The sequence below is a fragment of the Topomyia yanbarensis genome, chromosome 3, assembly GCF_030247195.1.
Source record: "Topomyia yanbarensis strain Yona2022 chromosome 3, ASM3024719v1, whole genome shotgun sequence".
Lineage (NCBI taxonomy): Eukaryota > Metazoa > Arthropoda > Insecta > Diptera > Culicidae > Topomyia > Topomyia yanbarensis.
The window spans coordinates 290,067,406-290,086,333 of NC_080672.1; the positions used below are offsets into that span (position 1 = coordinate 290,067,406).

At 37.6% G+C, this 18,928-nt stretch overlaps 1 protein-coding gene across 2 annotated transcripts; it reads right to left on the reverse strand.

Moving 5' to 3' along the window:
• Window positions 1-6,156: 6,156 nt before the first annotated feature.
• LOC131689765 (F-box only protein 33) lies at window positions 6,157-17,501 on the reverse strand. Of its 2 annotated transcripts, XR_009305470.1 has the most exons (11): window positions 17,341-17,501; window positions 17,207-17,281; window positions 16,962-17,140; window positions 16,746-16,901; window positions 16,526-16,633; window positions 16,357-16,468; window positions 15,901-16,293; window positions 15,556-15,633; window positions 15,262-15,495; window positions 14,748-15,191; window positions 6,157-14,689 (listed from the first exon to the last, which is right to left on the reverse strand). XR_009305470.1 is itself a non-coding variant. In XM_058975058.1 (10 exons), the coding sequence occupies exons 3-10, from the start codon at window positions 17,093-17,095 to the stop codon at window positions 15,051-15,053; spliced, it is 1,356 nt and encodes a 451-aa protein (XP_058831041.1). In that variant the 5' UTR covers window positions 17,096-17,140; window positions 17,207-17,281; window positions 17,341-17,501; the 3' UTR covers window positions 6,157-15,050. The 2 variants fall into 2 exon arrangements, 1 of the variants encoding a protein (XP_058831041.1); XM_058975058.1 differs by having other exon boundaries at window positions 6,157-15,191.
• Between the last annotated feature and the right edge of the window lie 1,427 nt (window positions 17,502-18,928).

Here is an 18,928-nt window from a genome sequence, read left to right on the forward strand (position 1 = left end):
TTTGTCCTAAAAGGAAACAAACTAAAAAATGTTTTTTTCAATAGTTTCGGGCCAAAAAATTGAAAAAGGACTGAGATATTAACTCACGGTACTAATCTGCATCAGAAAATGCCTTAACCCGCACACCCCTAAAGATCCCTATTGAATTCTGTTATAAGATGAATGTGAAATAGCACAGTCGTAAGAAAATTATTCGCGAGTAAGGATTAACACTGCGGCTACTATGTTTACCGCATCCATTAATAGTCGATTGATACGCTTCAGATCTAGGAAACAAAAAAGAGATTAAAAAAAGACAGAAGCGGATTCAATGTGAAATTTTCCACTATGACGTGGGCTCTAACGCGATGGTCGGATAATTTTCCATAGAATTCAACAGACTCGATGACACAACATTACACGCTCTCTGGAACAAACACGTCAAATATGTATGTATGTAGGAATGTAAGCTCCTATGTATGAATGTATGCCTGTACACACTTAATCTTGTTCTACCGAATCCCAGCTTTTTTCGCTACTTTTACCGAGTTTTGCACAGCCGAGCACTCAGCTAATAAAGCTTTTACCGAGATCTCAGTAGAAGTGACGTTTGTTTTGAATTAACTCGGTAAATATATCGCTGAAAATCAGTAAGTTAACGTCACTTTGCTGAGCTATCAGTTGAAAAATTTTACTGACTGTTCAGCTGTGCGGAAATTACCGAACTGAATTGAGTGTGTAGATTTGCATAGGAGCAATGTACCCCTAAGCAACATGGAAGGGCAGGCTCTGAGCCGCCATAACGCTATGGGAAGCCGGGTGCATGGACATAGGTGCATAAAGCTCTGCACACACTGTCATGTGCAACGGTGAGACGGTAGGTGTACAGTTAATGCCCATAGGTTGCAAAAAATAGGTTATTGAGACAGCCCGATTGCACACTGATAAATAACAATAACATTAGTGCAAATATATAGACAATATTGTGCAATGGTTCAATCACCTTCAATGATCGTTGATTCAATGCTTATGGTTACTTAGGTTCCTTGCTATGTTCTGTGCTTGCCATGAAGATAAAGTATATGTAATTGCTTAGTGGGGACGCGAATCTCTATACTATAAGTATATCTTTGTTGACATATTTCAGGAGCAAAAAGTTTTTCGTTTTGCATATTCTACTTAACTGCACATTTTGGTGTAGCCAACACAACAAAACAAACAATAGTTAGTATTTCGCATTGAATCCGCTTCTGTCTCTTCCTAATACTTTTCCCTACAACTGTGCTGTTTCACATTCATCTTAAAAAGAATTCGATTATCCCTGTTCTAGTCAATATGGGTGATTATTAGGATATGGATCAGGCAAATCCTCATTTTTTTCTATTATCATTATTCAGACTAACTGGACGGGTGAAGATATTTCAAAAAAAAGAATCTCTGCCCATAAACAATTTGGGTTATATTTTCTGCGATTATCCATAAAGTTTTCTCGAATCAAAGGTCCATCTGGTTCGGTTCGAACAGATCACACCGACCCGAAAAGGCAATTCAGCATTTCAAGAAGCTGCTGTCTTTGAGCGAGCTAAATAACCATAAAAACAAGTTCTGAATACTGATGTATTTCTTAGTTTCCAGTCCTGCACTTCTTTCCTGAACTAGCTTCATACCAAAGGTCATAAGAGTCGAAAACTAACAGGATCCTCGTGTCCTCAACCAAGTGAATGGATCTACCCACTTGCAAGTAGGAGCACACATCTACCAAAACCAGCCAAAAAGACTTCCGAGCCAATGAGAATAGACCATATCAGTCGAACGCCACAGGCCCAGCATCATCCCGTACAGTTCCTGAAATTATATATGTATTAGTGCTAATTACAGATTTCATTTCAGTGGTAATAAGTGTCTCAATCCCTCTTGTAAAACTCGCTTTCCGCTCCTCAACTCTTCCGGCATTTCATCGAACCTCAATTTTTTTCTGAACTCGTATATGAGACACTCAAGGAGTTTCACTGGTGCGAAAAAGACATTATAAATCACTTTATACATATTCCCTAATCTTATAATCAACAAAGGCTGTCTGACGATTCTAATGCAGAAACGCTAATGATGTGACCAACAAGAATAGGTCATACGTGAAAACTGTCTAATAGGGGTTGAGGACAGCTTGAAGCATCATCTGATGTTGCTCCAAATGTATGCGATCCGAAAATGACCATTGAGCGTAGCTTGAATAGCTTACATAACTAGACGCACTGTTCTCCATTGCCCCACGAAAACTTCTTAGTAGCCATCATTTTATACAAAAGGTTTAAATTTGCAGGCACACATGCAAATAGTATCGAGACTTTACGGTGTTTACTGGAATGGAACAATAAAATAAAATTCAAATCGTATACAAAAATTCTTCTGAAGATGAAAAATTTGAATGAAAAGTTTTTGCGAAAAATGTCCGTTTCCCCATAAATTCTGTCTGTCGTTCACCATAACAGACCAGACGATGTTTTCCCTACGAAATAACAGATCCCTAATCAATAGATTTCTCAAGCAGCAAAATATTGCACCCATTCAATGGCATGGCATGGATGTCAGGCTAACGATCACATTAGTAACATCAAAGCAAAAAAGGGCTGATTCGGTGTTGAATGATACTTTTTAATGTTTAGTTATTACATATCAACCTAGTGTACATGAAACTGTTAATGAAATAAGATTTAAATATACTTAAGAACGCAGAAACATCTATTTCCGAGTTTCTGTGTCCAATGAAGCAGTACCTACGAAACCTGTCATCCGAAAAAGAACTTCATGGTAGAGTAGAATACTGCCGCTATACGCATAACTGTCCCATGTGCTATGGGATTCCCCATACACATGGGACAATTATGCGTAGAGAGGCAGATTAGTCATAACATTATTATTAAGCATATTCTGCATTACAACGGATCACTTTTCGAACGAATGTGATTTGCATTCTCAATATAACGACACGAGTCGGATTTGATCGAACCGCATTCGTTTGAAAAATCAAACCGTCGTAATACACAATAAGCTTGTTTAACTTTATACTTTTTAAAAATTCATGCCGCCTTTTGATAATGCTGCCAGTGGTTTTTACAAATACAAACTTATTAGTCAGCTTTTCCGCATTAATTTTTTAAATTAACCGCACTAATACGAATAGTTGTAATATATTATGCAATTACTTGAAAAGCAACAAATACGACGAATACCAGTTAATCAAAATTTAAACGGACAACGACTCCGTATTTAATGTTTTTTTACCAGCGTCATCCCTCACTTTTTTTCTCTTCACTTTGCTGTCACCTGAAACGACTAACAGAATGCGGTGACACACCAGAATAGCGTGACAGAGAGTCATGTGAGTGACTCGTCTCACCTTAGGTGACTTCGGTGATCGCGCGAGTGAGAAAGAGTGTCACCTCACCTAAAGTGACTGTTCGGAATAACCCCCTTGTAGTTATGTGCCAATCAGACGAAATTTCTGTACTTCTACGCATTTTTGTCGTTTTTTTGGGAAAATATGAAGTTTATCTTGCAACAATTGTAGCCGAAGTCAATTACAATCGATTGGTATATATCAGCCCGGGGACAACTTGACAGATAGTGCTTGTTTCATATAGGGTAACAGCTCCCTAATTCATCTTAGCACCTCTATTCATCCTTCGCATTTGAACACATTAGTTAGAGCAGTGTCTGCTATCTCTGTTCAACGCATTAGCTTAAATGGTAGGATGAATAAGGGTGCGTTGTACTCGACTTTTCACTTCGCTCAAACGCGAGTATTTTACATTTTCCAGGCCAGATTTAACATTGTATTACTTCTTAGAAACAAAGCAAAGATGTTGAAACCCATTTAAGTGCAATCTAGTTCCAGTTGGCCGAGTAATCAACGAAATAGTGTGGCATCCTTACTAATGAGATGAATATAGCCTCGTCTACCCTATGTACCACTAATTTGATGGTGGCGCTAGTATGCCTTCTCCGTACGAGTACCACGAACAACGAAACGAAATAGTTTCAAGAGAAAAGCGTGTTTCGTTACGTGTGTTATGAACGCCGTCAATGCAGCAAGAACAACATTTAGAAAAAGCGTATTCCAAAATGTGGATAAAGAAAACAATTATTAGAGAATAAATTTATCCCTAACTGGAAACTGTCAGCAAGGTACATACATCTTATTATAAATTTAACTGGAAGTCGTTGTTTTTTTGGTTTTATTGTTGTGTGAAGTGTGTAATCGGTAAATCATTTTTGCTTTTTGCCCGAGAAATATGAATGAAAATCATTTTGGCCAATGAAAGTAAATCATAAAGCCTAACAATTCGTGAACATATGACATCTTGTTTCAAATTAATTAAGAACGTCAAGAATTCTAGAATGTTGTTTGGGAATATAAACGAAATATGTAGGATTTTCTACACAGTTAGCAAAATTTGTGCGCTTTCACCAGAATTCTGGCAGCAAACCGATAGTGCCCGGTTTTAGCAAGAATGCTGCCAGGAATATACAATTATGTTCGACTCTTGCCAGAGTTTTATTCGACTTTTGCAATAATTCTGTCCAAAAGATTTTGCGATGGTTTTGGTACGAATCCCTTCCGAATTCATTTCGCATATTACTCAGCTCCAGCCCGACAGAAAACTAATTGAACGGCGTCTACCGGAGAATTTCATGTTGGTTCGATTCTGAAGATTTTTGGAAATTTCAATATAAGTGGAAGTGGCTCGATTTTGAAAACCATCTTCTTGTATTTCTGAAAATCGATTTAGTTTTCTTGGATTATTTAGATCCAAAATGTAATCTATGTTTCTGTTAAGGTATGAACAGCTTCTAATTTGAACAGCGAAATAAATTTGGTGATAGAAATGCTTAAATTGTTCATTTTTTTACAGATATAGAAAACAATAGATGGGATGCGCCTTTTTTAAATTTTGTTCCATTCGAGCCGCCATGACATCACCAAATCACCACAAAATTTGCTTATGAGTTCAATATATGGGAGCTGTCAAGTTGTCCCCGGGCTGGTATATATATAAAAGTGTAGGCCATCACTTTGAATTTGACCTTATTTGCCAACTACATAAAATTTCCGTACTTCTACGTATTTTGTCTATTTTTTGAGAAAATATAAAAATGTGTTCTTTCAAAAATTCTAGCCACCATTAATTACAATCGATTGGTGTATAAAAAAGTATAAATTATCCCTTAAAATTCGACGTTATTTACCCACTAAATGAAATTTCTGTGCTTATACGTATTTTTGGATATTTTTTTAGAAAGTATAAAAATATGTTCTTTCAGAAATTGTAGCCAAAATCAATTACAATCGATTGGTGTATAAATTGCATAGGTGATAGCTTTGAATACTTGAAGTTATTTGTCAGTCTTAATGAAAGTCAGATTGTGGTAAGTTTTGGTGTGCAATACCAATTTCACCTTTGATTCTTCCTATAGTTTGGTGGTGATTATCTAGTATACTGATAAGTTTATGTGAGTAGATAATGAATCCGACAATAAGTAGTAAGTAATTTTCATATTAGGAAATTAAGGGCGATTAAATGACGCGTTCCCTAGGCGATTTGAGGGCGATTTAAGGGCGGGTAGGGCGGCAAAAAAATTACGCCGGCAAATCGCCCAAAATGTTGCATTTAAAATATCCCCCCAATTGCCAGCAAATTGCTGGCAAATTGAGGGGCAATTAGCGCATCTGAGTTGGCAAATAGCCCCCCTCCCCCCCGTTAGCCAGCAACTCGCCCTTTTTGACTGGGCCGCCTTGCTAATAGGGAATTATTGCCATAAAAGTATTACGACCTAGTTTTGGGTGTAAGGTTACGATTTTTCTATACAAAATGTTTCTAACCCGAAAAAAGAGGAAAACTACGGAAAAATATTCAAATTGCAACTCCCATAGTTTTAAGAGAATTTTAAACCGCAAAAACTTTGTCGCCTTAATGTTCGTGATGTTTGTAACTCGTCACAAACCACGAAATTTGTTCCGCATCTCACCGGAATAACGTGTTATTTTTGGACTCCAAAAAGCGTAATCACAACAAGAAATTTTTACTGCACATTCAGTTGAAAGTATTACATAACATACGTATGATAAAAATCTGAATATTAGTTATTAGCTTATACTACTGAACTTCAGTTAAAAAAAAGAGAATAGCACCGTAATTATTCTGTTATCCAATAGAGTCTGGAGAAGCTTCCTGTGATATATCACATACTAAATCCTGTCGTTCCATTCACCAAAAGCGTGAACTAATTTTAAAGAGCAACATATACCTGTCGAGTCTGACGTGATAGTAGCTAGAGGAAAACTGTGAATCGATGAATTTTTCAGCACGGGGAAATACTGGATACTTTTAACAATGTTACCAACAACTCGTAGCTAATACTAGATGTTCCGTCTAACATGTCTTCTAAAAGTAAACACATTAAGACTCCGTTACTTTGGATTGCATTGCTCGTAGCGACTCATCTTCGCGCTATATAGATATAAATAGTGCCTCTGTGATAGTACATTCGTTTGTTTATACAGCTTACGTTCGTTTTTTTTTTCTTAGATGTAATTTTGTTTATTCACTCTTTGCAGGGTTTTTTCACTAGATAACGATGGCAACTCTTTTGCTTCATTCAAACATACGCGAACTTTTTTGCCTTTTTTGGTTTTGAGTTGCATTATTACTCTTTCAACTTTTTTTTTCTCACATTTGTTTGGAACGTTTTAAAGCAAATTTAGTTTTGGAATTTTGTAAATCAGAATCAAACTAAAGACAACAAACGAAGAAAAGAGAATCAAGTGCGTCGAAAATCTCGATCGACAGGTTAGTTATCGAATCAATTGAACATTTTGCTTCAGTAAAAATTAGCTTTCGAACACAAACAATTCTTACATCTAATAGATACATATATACTTCTTGGTTAATAAATCCGCTTACTAATTCTTTCAGAGCGCTTATATTTGAATATTATGCTTTCAGCATGGTATTTTTTATATAATTCTTATTATTATTAAACTATTTTTTAAGTTTCGTTATTTCACCTCGCTCGGTTTATCTCGATAAGTCCATCATAGACACATTTATTTAAATATTTTACTACACACGCTAAGTGTTCCATAACCCCAAAAATAAATAAACACTACAACACTTAAAATAAGAATGGTACATTACTGTTCAGTTTTGTTTAAATATCATATTGTATGCATCTGGAGAATCAGCTGAAATTCTGTTTCGTGTGCAAAACGGAAAATCGGTACATGTGTGTTTTTTATTGAGTTTGTTTCCTGCACTGGACCGGTTTTTCGCTTGATCGCTTCCTAACAGAACGGATAGCCATTTTACTGCTGTCTTTTAAACATCTGCTTTCATGTTCATTTTCCGATAATTTCTTGTTATTAACGTTCTTATCATGTTCACCCATAATTCGATATTATCACAGATCTAATTTGTTGCGTTAAGGAATTGTTGTTATGTTCTTTGTTGTTGTTGCATTTGCTTTGTGTTCTTTTGCTTATTTTTTGTTGTTATTTGTTTGTAGCTTCTTTGTGACGCTCAATCCTCGGCAGCAGCCAATTGATTAAGAGTTTCGCTTAGGCACGCTGTTGCATGATCTTTGTTTTATGGCATTTATTGTTTGTTCCCTCCTGCTGTAAGTTCTTAACGGATTGCCCAGCAAAAAGATCGATCATTACGGAAGGGACGGTTTGAATTGTTTGCTCACGGTTGCGAATTTTCGTACCGCATGCCATCTGGCGAAACAAGCTCTGCCATTGATATTTGGTGGCATCACTTATTTTTCTATCATTTCACTTAAAGTACATTTTTGTTTGTTAATACTCCTTAACATTGATTTCATTTTATCTTGACTCTTACTTGTCACTACCTTTCCTGCTGGCTCTTTCTGACTAGGAAGTTAACGAAAACGTTGCGTATTTTGTTGTTGCTGCACAAACTATATAAACATAAATCTTCAGTTCTGAGATAAGTCAAAAGTGTGTATAAAAATTACATCCTAATATACGATACAATGCTGTTTCCGGTTTCTTCTTGATTTTGTATCCATTTAACAACTGTGTCTATTTGACTATTGGTTACTCATTGTGGTAATAAGGTACACAAGTAGGGGAAGTTCGCCTAGCGCCGGACATTTTTAGTTTGATAGTAGAATAATCAAAGTACTGCTGATAAAAATGTGATGCATTATCCTCTTGGAGCTGCGAGTTGATGTTCTTCTCTAAATTGAGTAACTCTTACGATTATTTTGTACATATTACGACCGGTCTGACTGAGTGTGAATTTCGATAACGTTTCTTTGCCGTACAGACAGAGTTCGAAAAAACCACAATTTTCGCATTTGAATTTACATTGGGTTTCCTTCAAGAGAGTTCGTATCTGGTATAGCAAAATTAGGCTATCATCCAAATGTCTTTTTTGTTTTGCTATGTGATCATGATAATGTAAATGTGCTTCGAAGCAAGAAAGAGGAAAATAGTTAAACAGATAGAAAGAAAACTAAAAAAATTATGAATTCAGGAAGATTGTTGATAACAGTACCTCCCTATCAACACCAATGGAAAACAACAAAATATCCGAGCAACTAGGAAGTTTGTCAGAAATAGTCTCATGAATCTCATGTATGTTGATTGCGAACATTCAACGAGCCAATCGATTTAATTCAACATATAAAATATGTATCACGATAGATTTCTTTGTTTGGAGATAGATAACAGTTTATAACACTGATGCAAACTTTTTAATTTTTTTTTGAGTTTAAATTGTCTAATTCTGAGTTCAATTTGTGTTAGAAATTATATAATGCCTTTACAACTGATTGCAGTGCCAAACCATAAGTGTCCGGCGTATACGAACACCCCCTACGCATAAAATGATGCCGCTGATATTTTTAAGCTGATCACTTCTAGATATTTGTTGCTACACATTTATATGTAAATACATTTCGAGTTACACGTCATTCAATACACTCTTTTTTGTTCATCCATTATATGTTCAGTAGTTGTTATTGGATTGCCTACTACGCCTTCATAGAGCTTCGATTGTTGTTTTACCCATTGGGAGAAATTTAAGATTTTCTTACGAAAGTTTGGATACATATTATTTTGAGTTGTTTCAATATTTCAACCGATAATCACATTTTTATCTTTTGTTCATCTTTACAATACAATTCAAAACATGTTTAAGGAGAGATGTATAACAGTGGCAAGCAAGAATGAATTGACTACTGCTGGTCTACTTAGGATCTTGAAATGTCTTATCGTATTCAATTGTTTGCAATTTTTTGGTTCATAACAACTTTCGATGCATAAAATGTTTTTTGGCATCTGGGCAATCAAAACTTTTGATACTGATGGAGATTCATGTGCTAACTACAACAAAATCGTCATTTAAAAATTTGCAAGTATAAATCTGAATAAGTTGGACATTCGTGTTTCGAATTCACCTCATCAGTAACTAGCGCCAACTTGGGTCAGTTAGGCGATAAGCTAGCTCCAAATTGGGACCAGTTAGACACAAAATCCAAACATTCACACAACTTTTGCAAACGCCCAAAGCAATTGGCTGGTTCCCAGTGATGTCTCGGATTTGCTGATGAGATGATCAATCGGGAGCAGCAAATTGCTTTAGGCGTACACGCAAGTTGTGTAACTGTTTGAATTTAGTGTCTAACTGTGTTGCATTCTATGCTATACTGGTATGGAAGCCCTTGATCCCCCGCCATAGTCGAGCCATTGCAGCCAGCGTTCACCAGTCGTCCCGGTTCTGTGTGCGGGAGTGGTGAAGGGATCTTTCAAATCGATGCCAACCGCTAGTACGAGCCTGATTTTATTATACTGATCAGCTCCCTGCTTCCAGGCAACCGCGGCATTAAAATCTACAAATGGCTCGTTCCACGTCAGATTTACAACCTAACTAAATGAATTTCGAAGCACATTACGAGATATTTCAACTATTATAGGCCTAATACTGAGCGTTTAGAGGAAAATTGCGTTTCTTTTAAAGTTGTAATTGGTAATATCTCGCAAAGCATTTTGATATTCACGCCAAATTTTTCACACAATCTTTTTAGCCTGATTCGTAATATGGAAAGAAAAAATAAGTAAGCGCAGCTTCAAAAAAATTGCAGAATATATAAATTATACATTCAAAAAAATTTTCGTAAATATTTCCGGTAAGGTCATGCAAAAACGCAACTTTTTTTTATTTATTTTTTTCTATACATCGAATAGTTTTCGAGTTATCAGTGAATGAGAAATGTTCAAATTTTTTAAACTTCAAAAGTTTAAAAACTTATAACTTGAAATATACCTCATATTCAGCCAAAACAAAAAAGACGTGTTAATTTAGTTTTAGCTCAAGAATGCAAGAAAAAAATTGGAAGAAATTGAATTTTTTGTTGTAAATCTGACTTGGAATGACCCAAATATATTATCAGAATGGCCGACGTATGAGCACAAGAATTCCCGCCGCACCATTCCCCAGAGAAGTTCCACGAAGAGCCGTACGAATATTTTTAAAATCGTTGTTACATGTAGAGTAAGTTCGTTCATTAAGATAAGTGAGTTAATATAATTAGGCTAAAAGTAAGGTATTTATAATGAACGTGTATGAGCACATCACTACACGGCTAAATAAAACAACCTACAGAATAAGTTCTTTTAACTTACTTTTGAGTTCTGCGTCGCTTTCGCACTTATTAGTGTTGTCAAAAACAAAACGAGAGATTCGACTCAGTCGAGGTCTTCCGTGGAGCAAGGTACTTTTGAGTTGTTTGGAGTATACTCAAAATTAGGTAAATTTAACTTAAATTTGAGTATAAAAAACCTATCAATGAGTTGTAATTTTTACCGTGGTTAAATGGAAACTATCTTTAACGCGGTTTACCTAATTTTACCTTCCTCCACTATACCCCGAGATTGAGTCAAAAAAACTCAATTTTAGGTGGAATTTCGTTTGCGTGTAGGGGATCGAGTCTTAGCCAGGGAGGTGTCACTCCTGTCATCCGCTATGGAGATATACAACTTTTAAGTATTCAACATATGATCGGCCTAGCCACTTCTAGGCCCACGTCGCCCGTGCAGTAGCATTGATTTGATGTTGATTAGGACAAAATGGCTGCATAATCTTAGCTCATTCATCTGACGTTTACGCGCTCAAATAATTCACTTCCAATAACGCAGACCACTATCGACTGTCAAACAGAAAATGAACATTTCCGCTCAAGTCATAGTCAAGAAGGTGCATCAAAAAAGTAGCGCTCATCGGTCGGAAAAAAGTTCATGTGCTTTCGGACAAAGATTCGTTTCTTACCTTCCGACAATCGTCACATGAAGTGGACCGCCTAAGTAAATCAAAAAAAAAAAAAAAAAACAAGCGGATAATGAGATGTAAATTCGGCAAGTCATTGGAGAACCACATCGACGGCAAACGATATCAGTTTATGTGGAACACGCTGTTGACAGACCTCGGAAACCAAGCGACGAAAGGGACTTGGAGTATTCAATAGATGAACGTGTCAAACGTGAATGAGGCAGATTGGAATCCCATTTCAGGAATCAGGAATCAGTAGCGTCTGGCTCAAATGGCACGTTCCCCATGTTGATCGGAGATTTGTGCCTTGCCAAGTATCTTTTCATCATTTTCCTGATGGGAAGGATTGGGGAAGTGGTAAGGTTAGGGGTAAGGAAAACAACGACACAGAACAATTAAAACAGAGCATTCTGCACCCCCGGAGTGATGCTGGACGATCTGCAGGTGCTACAACAGCAGGAATAAAACCTCCAACCCCCGGAGGGATTTAGAACCTCTACTCAAACAGTGAGCGGATATATCAACACCCCCGAGGGGATATTGAGATAACAGAACGACAACACCCCCGAAGAGATATTGTCATTCAAATACGGCTAAAAAAGAACTATAGCTCTTTACCACACTGGGTTAGGAACAAAAGCATATCCTTAAATTTCAGCTCTCTGTACATAGGTTCATCTATGTATGGAGAACCAAATATCCGGATGCGCAATTGCATTAATATAGGGCAATTGCATATCAAATGATATGATGTTCCGTAATCGGATTCACAAAGATCACATGAATAATACTCAGCGCGCTGAATAGTAGCCATGCGATAATTGAGTTTGCAATGTCCAGTCAGTGCCCTGACCAGAATACTGCAGTTGTGCTTGGAAAAACAACAAATTTCTTGACATTTTCGGACTCACATCCGACAGAAAAGCCTTTGTTTGAACGCAAGTTTGCAAGCTACGCCAATGGTTGGCATGTTCGAATGCAGCCCAAGAGCGAATCTTGTGCTTTATCCAACTTATTGACAGTGGTAGACAGTCGCAGCGCCAGCTCTAGCCAATTCGTCTGCCCATTCTCTCTTTCATTTAAAGCTGTGAACTGTGTGTGGCCTATAACGGTTTATCAGGAATTTCTTTTCAAAGAGAATTTTGACAGTTGGATTTTACGCCGTAATCGTATGTTTGTCGAGAAATGCTCTAAAAACACACCAAACCATTTGTGAAAATGAGCATTCATTTCGACTTTAATACAGATTCAAGGAAAGTTCAAAAGAAGGAATCAACACCTATGATTGAATAAACCGGTCAGAGAAAAATATCACAAATTTGCGTGCAAGAATTTTTTGGCATATAAAATCAAAAACTGCCCATGATTGAAAGAAGGAACCAATCCCTATGATCGAGTAAACCGATTATACGAGTGGATAACAGGTTTGCTTGCGAGAGGCGACCACATTCGGCGGCATGTCCTCAGCAGCTTTACACCGCACCAGATCCTTGAATTTGGTAATGCGCAAACCTTATGCTTCACCACAAAAAAAATCATTAAAAACATTAACTTTCCTGGGGAATGGGGCATTCTGGGCAATATCTTTCTGGGGAACGGTACATTCTGGGGGATGGAATTCTGGGGATTGGCTTTCTGGGGAATGGTATACAACCTAGTTGTACATCTGTCCGTTGCCTTTAACAAAATCAGTCACGACATTGCCATTGTCAAATTAGCCAATTTGAGATTCAACCGTTCACTGCCTCGTTGGCTTCAGTCTAGCTAGTTCCGTGACGGATCTTGGAGTGGTACTAGATTCTAAGCTCACTTTCAAGCAGCATGTCTGATATATTAATGGTCGAGCATCGTGTAAGCTAGGTTTTATTTTCCGTACCGCCAAATCATCAATAATACTGCTTGAAAAGTTTGTACTGCTTCCTAGTTCGGTCACCGTAAATCGCTGCGATCGAATTGAAGGTATCCAACGCAAATTTCTACGGTTCGCTCTGGGACAGCTTCCTTGGCGTTATCTTCTCCAGCTTCCTGACTACGAGAGCCGTTGTCAATTAATTCAGCTCGACACTATTCAGCACCGCAGAGATACTGAAAGAGCCCCAATTGTTGCCGATCTGTTCCTAGCCTTAATCGAACGTGTTAACGTCTAAGACAGAACAAAGGGCGTTTGACAGTAACTTTCTCCTGAGAGTACCGTTCGCATCTATTCGATTTTAGTTCGAGATGTGTTTGCGGCCTGTTAATGATTTACTTTTTTTATAAAAAAATATAGGTCGTTGTTGGGAACTCCGTTCACTATTTCAACTATGCAATTTTCAAATAATCATAGGAAAACTTTTTCCTTCCATCAGATATCTTTACATATCATTGTTCGAAGGTAAACACTTCAACTTGACCAGTAATCGAGGATTTGGAACGATTATTAACCGAAAAATTACATTTTTTCCAAATTTTCTGAAACGTGCGACACGATTACATGAAAGAGTAACTTTTTGAATTTCACTTAGGTACTGTGCAAAATCTAAGTTTGATCGGTGAAACATTATTGCTTGCCACTGCGAATGTGAATGGATCAGAAATGATTCAGATGCTTTTATTGTAGATTTCAGCTAGATACACAAAAGTAATACTAAATTATACTCGGAGACTACCGCTACGACCACCGAATGTGCAATTTAATTCGTAGCAAATAACATGCGTTGTCTAGTGCCACTTTTCTTATAGCGTTTTCGTTTTAACTTGGTGCTACACCGGTGTAGTGCAATGTCAAAAACGAAAACACCATCATAACTAGGATGCTTGCAATACGATGGATCTCAGATAACCGTGTTACGTAGAAATATACAAAAAAAAGGAATGAGTTACGCAATTTATTGATTGGTCAATAAGGGTTCGCTGTCGCACTAGACCTAAAAAAAGGTTCAGATACTGTGACAGTTCGAAGAACAATATTGTTTTAACTAGCATAAGTGGCATCTGAACCAATCCCATCAATCACAATATAATACGCTAAATATTAAATAATCCAATAAATATGACGACAGTAAAGAATATAGGAATTTGAATTTTTTCGGGGTTGTATATGTATATAAATAGACAGAAATTCAAAAAACCGGAATACAACACATAAATAATGTAGCCGAAGAAAAATAAATCACAGATCCATTGATGTTTTCCTATCTTATCGGTTTTGGGCTAGTGCGTGGTGTCCACGCTTTCGAATTGGTTCGTTCGTGCATTCGCTGCCAATCTAGTTCATCTCTTCGCAGAACACTCTTTTGTGCAGACTACGGATCGTTCTGTTGCATTTTAAATGTTCCATGTTTTGCTAACAAATCTCACTTTGCTCTAAATAAATTCATCTAGAATAGGGTTAGCTGTTGGCGTAATGCTGGACTAAATAGACTCATTCTCACTAACCGCGATTGTGTTCTTGCTATGTTGCTAAAAATTGCACTAAATCCTGTTGTAATTATATCGCTTGTCAATCTTGAGCCTTTCTGTTACAGAATGATTCATGGTTGAATTACTTTACGAACGATTTCCCGCTCGATGCGTTTTGCTTTGTATCATTTGTTGGTTGGGGTTGTTCTTATAAAATACATTGAACCTGATTTGACATTTTCTCCAGTTTGCTCTCAAGTGCGTGTGGTTACTGTTTTCAAGCGGCGATCTGTTTTGAGCTGTTGTAGTCGAGTGGCTTAGTATAAGGTACTTACTCGTTCAAGGCGTGAACCCATTGCGGATGTATCGAAGAATGTATTGATCACGCACTTCGTCTGAAACCGGATAGAATCCGAGGGCAGCTGGCAAAGTTTTTGGATCTAATGGGGCCCACTTTTGACCTAGCTGGGTGCTGATTTCCTATAAAAAATATCAAATTTTATCTATATTACTTCTCCTGGTCAACAACAGATGAATCACTTAAGAATACCTCAATGAACGGTGTCATCATGACTGATGGCATTGACAAATCGACGCGGGATACCTCCAGTACTTTCAGTTCTTTGCCACGCAAACGCGATATTCCAACCAGATTATGCGGATCCAATACATAACCGTGAATTACGATTTCTTCCAGCTTCTTGCAGCGCCAGGCCATCATGACTAGAGGATCTTGTTCAGTCCGTAGTACCAGTTCCATTATGTTACGATACTCTTGGATACGCTGGGAGATTAAGCACATTATTTACTGGTACCAAGTTTAACGAAGCTCGTGAATACCTACCATTGAATCAACCCAAATCATGCTTCTCAACGTTTCTTTGTAATAGCGCGAAAGATACTCCAGAGCATCGCAATTAATCTGAAAACGTAAACAATAGTTGCAAATATAATTATCACGTATTTTGTATTCAATAGTTCTGTGCACTGTTGGAACTATCTAAAATATGACATCTCAGTGGAAAATGTCCTAACATTGAATCATTTCAAACTTATTTGTAGAAAGATCATTCACTTCCTAAAATTAGGATAAACTATACCCAAAATAGAACCAAGAAACATTCGTGGTACATAGCTCACACTTTCTCTAATCTCTGTATACTATAACACTGAATTTAGAATAACTTACCCTATCGCAAAATAGAACCTTCAGGTGTGACAGGGGCATCGACGGGCGCAGGATGTGACTGTGTAGGATGTCAACCGCCTCGTAGGCACACACCAGAGTCAGATGCAACTCTGCCTGTGGGTTAGTTGCCCGGAAATTAGTCCAGGCCGCTTCCGATATTCCCGGATGATCATCGTCTACCCCGTGTACGTGAATAACTAATTGTCGGAGGGGTAACAGCTGCAGCGTTTGCAGGAAATCATCGCACATGATGTCGTAATCCAACGACAGATGCTGCAATGAATTGCATTTTTCGAACAGATTCGGTTCGATCATACTTAATGCATAGTGGCTAGGGTCCTGTTTAACCGAAGCAAAGCCCATATGTTTTAGAAACTGAGGTCGAGGGCAGCTCTGGAATTATAAAAGCAAACCGTTCAGGTAAGATGAATTACAATAAACTTGAATAACACTTACGTTCAGAAAATCAGTTGCATGCAACGATAAAATTTCAGAGCACCCTAAATCTAACCCCTTGAGCGGTGGATTCTGCCGACCTAGCAAAGTTTTAATGGGTTCAACAAACAACCTGCAATAAACTGGAATAAGACCTTTTTCCCTTTACCTCGTCCCAATTAAAACCTACTTATAAATATAATTCCATTCTTCTTCAGAGTAGAAACGCCCCGGAGTGACCAGGGTGGCATACTTTGGGCATAGTGATAAACTTACGAGACAGGAGCTTTTGCTTAATCTGGAAAACAAGGTAATTTATTACAAACGATAATCTGTCAGTATAATCAAGTCAAAGCGGGTAACATTAGTATCTAATCTCAAACACACAAAAGCTTATTAAAATTGCTTACTTGTAGAGAATTTCCGTCGTCAATTCAACATCGTACAGATTGCAGGAGTCGAAACTGATTTTCGCCTCGCTCACAATATGAGCCAGCGATTGCAGCAGGAAGCTGTTTTTCTTATTGTTTTCCCGTGCTACATCAAAATGTATTCCTTTGAAGAATCTGTAAAAACGTGATATTTAGTGATGGCAAGGGGCCAAAACGAACCAAACGGATACTGACCTTGGCTGGAAGATTTCGGATCGCCAATGCCAGCACACCGACGAAGCTTGTAGACGGTCGTGGTAGTTCAAATATTGGAACAGATTAGTGATTACGAGGGCTGGGAGTTCGCCCCAGTTCGGGCTTCTACTCATTGCACTGTATCACTAAACGAAGGCAATCCTTAAGCTTTTTCTTTCCTGTGGATGCAAATTTACATGTGAACAAAGAAAACACAACTAGTGGAGAGAGTAGCGATATTTCACCTTCGAAGCAATGTTTGCTCTTTCTCAGCTGTTTTCAGTTTCTGTTTGTGCAAGGCTACTTTCTTTTATGCGTATCTGAAAAAATTCAGCAGTTGTCATCATTTCTACAGCTGCCTGCATATTGTTAAACTTACCTTGACGGCGGGATATTGGATAGAATTGAATAAAAAATCTGTATTTTAGATTATTTTTCGTTTAAATCACTTTTTTTGTTGAAATGGCCTATTTGTTTTTGTTAATCTTGTGTGCCGTCATCTTTTCTTTGGAAATGATTTGACAAACACAAGATTGTTTCATTTCCCACAGCGTCCCTGAAATTTTTTGTAATAACATACACGGTAAAAAATTGTCACGTCTAATCGAAAAGCTTTAGCATTTCTCGAGTACTTTTTCAAATGGACGTAAGTAACATTGAGAGCCTCTCTTTGTTTACTTTCTCTTTCGTTTATTACGACGTCATTACAACACTTTGTACTAATTTTCCAGTACATATCGAAAGCCGACGGTTTTTACTACAATATTATGCAAAGAGTAGAGTAGTAAATGTTGAAATGGCCGAGTAATGAACAGAAGAGAAAGACCTCAAAGAGAATCTCTCATTGTTACTTACGTCCATTTGAAAAAGTACTCGAAATTTGAATAAGTGTGTCAAGCCTCACTACCAATTAATTAGGTTCTTTATTGCTTGTGGCACTAAAAACTGGATTACAACCGCACTGCGCACTTATCAATCACTTTTAAATTCTTCTCATAGACTGGTTAGTTCGACTGGTCTGTCTATGAAAGTATCATCTCTATCGCTTGAAATACATGTGTTTTGACAGCTCGCAGTTTTGCGATCACTCGCACTTTGAAAGTGCGGAGTCCAGGTTGGTGGGAAGTGCGCAATACTAACCCGGCTAACCTCACTTTTCTTGACAGTTTAAGCGCGATTCAGACGATACATCAGCTGCCGTCAACGTCAACGGAACGTCACCGTTCCGTCAGGATAAGTTAAATACTTTCCTCTTGCGTCCGTTCACACATGCCGTACGTCAAAACGTTCCGTGCCGTTGATGTTGTGTGTGAATGCCTCCATTTAACTGCATGTAACTTATCCTGACGGAACGGTGACGTTCCGTTGACGTTGACGGAAGCTGATGTATCGTCTGAATCGTCCTTTACTTGTACTGTTTACATGGACTTAGAAAAATTTGGCGAACGACTAGATTCATTCGAAGCAAATCGCAAGGAATTTTTCTAAATCCATGTAAACAGTATAAGCAAACTGTCAAAAATGAACACCGAGTTCATTTGTTACGTCATCGTAAAGTATTCCATTGAAGTGATATACACTGAATAGAACGACAACTAACAACATGGTCATGGTTGGTGGTAACACGCTTTCAATAAATAGTGAAATGTACTACTCCGCTAGTTGGACCATTGTCCAACTAAAAAGCACCTGAACGTCAAAATATCATGTCAAATTGATTTTGACAATCTATCTAACAATCTTTTACACTACTAATGTCCTCTTTGGAGAGTTTTTGACATTTGTCAGTCGGCTCAACCAACGAATCACGACTGTATACATTATCAAGACCAGATGATTCGAAGAAACACTCATGGTAGTTTTTAATATTTTGCATATTTGATTTAATCTACCAAGTTATTTTGCGTATGTGCCTTTTCGATAATCTTTCGCCAACAGCCAGGCTTCAGAATCGGCACGTTTAAGGT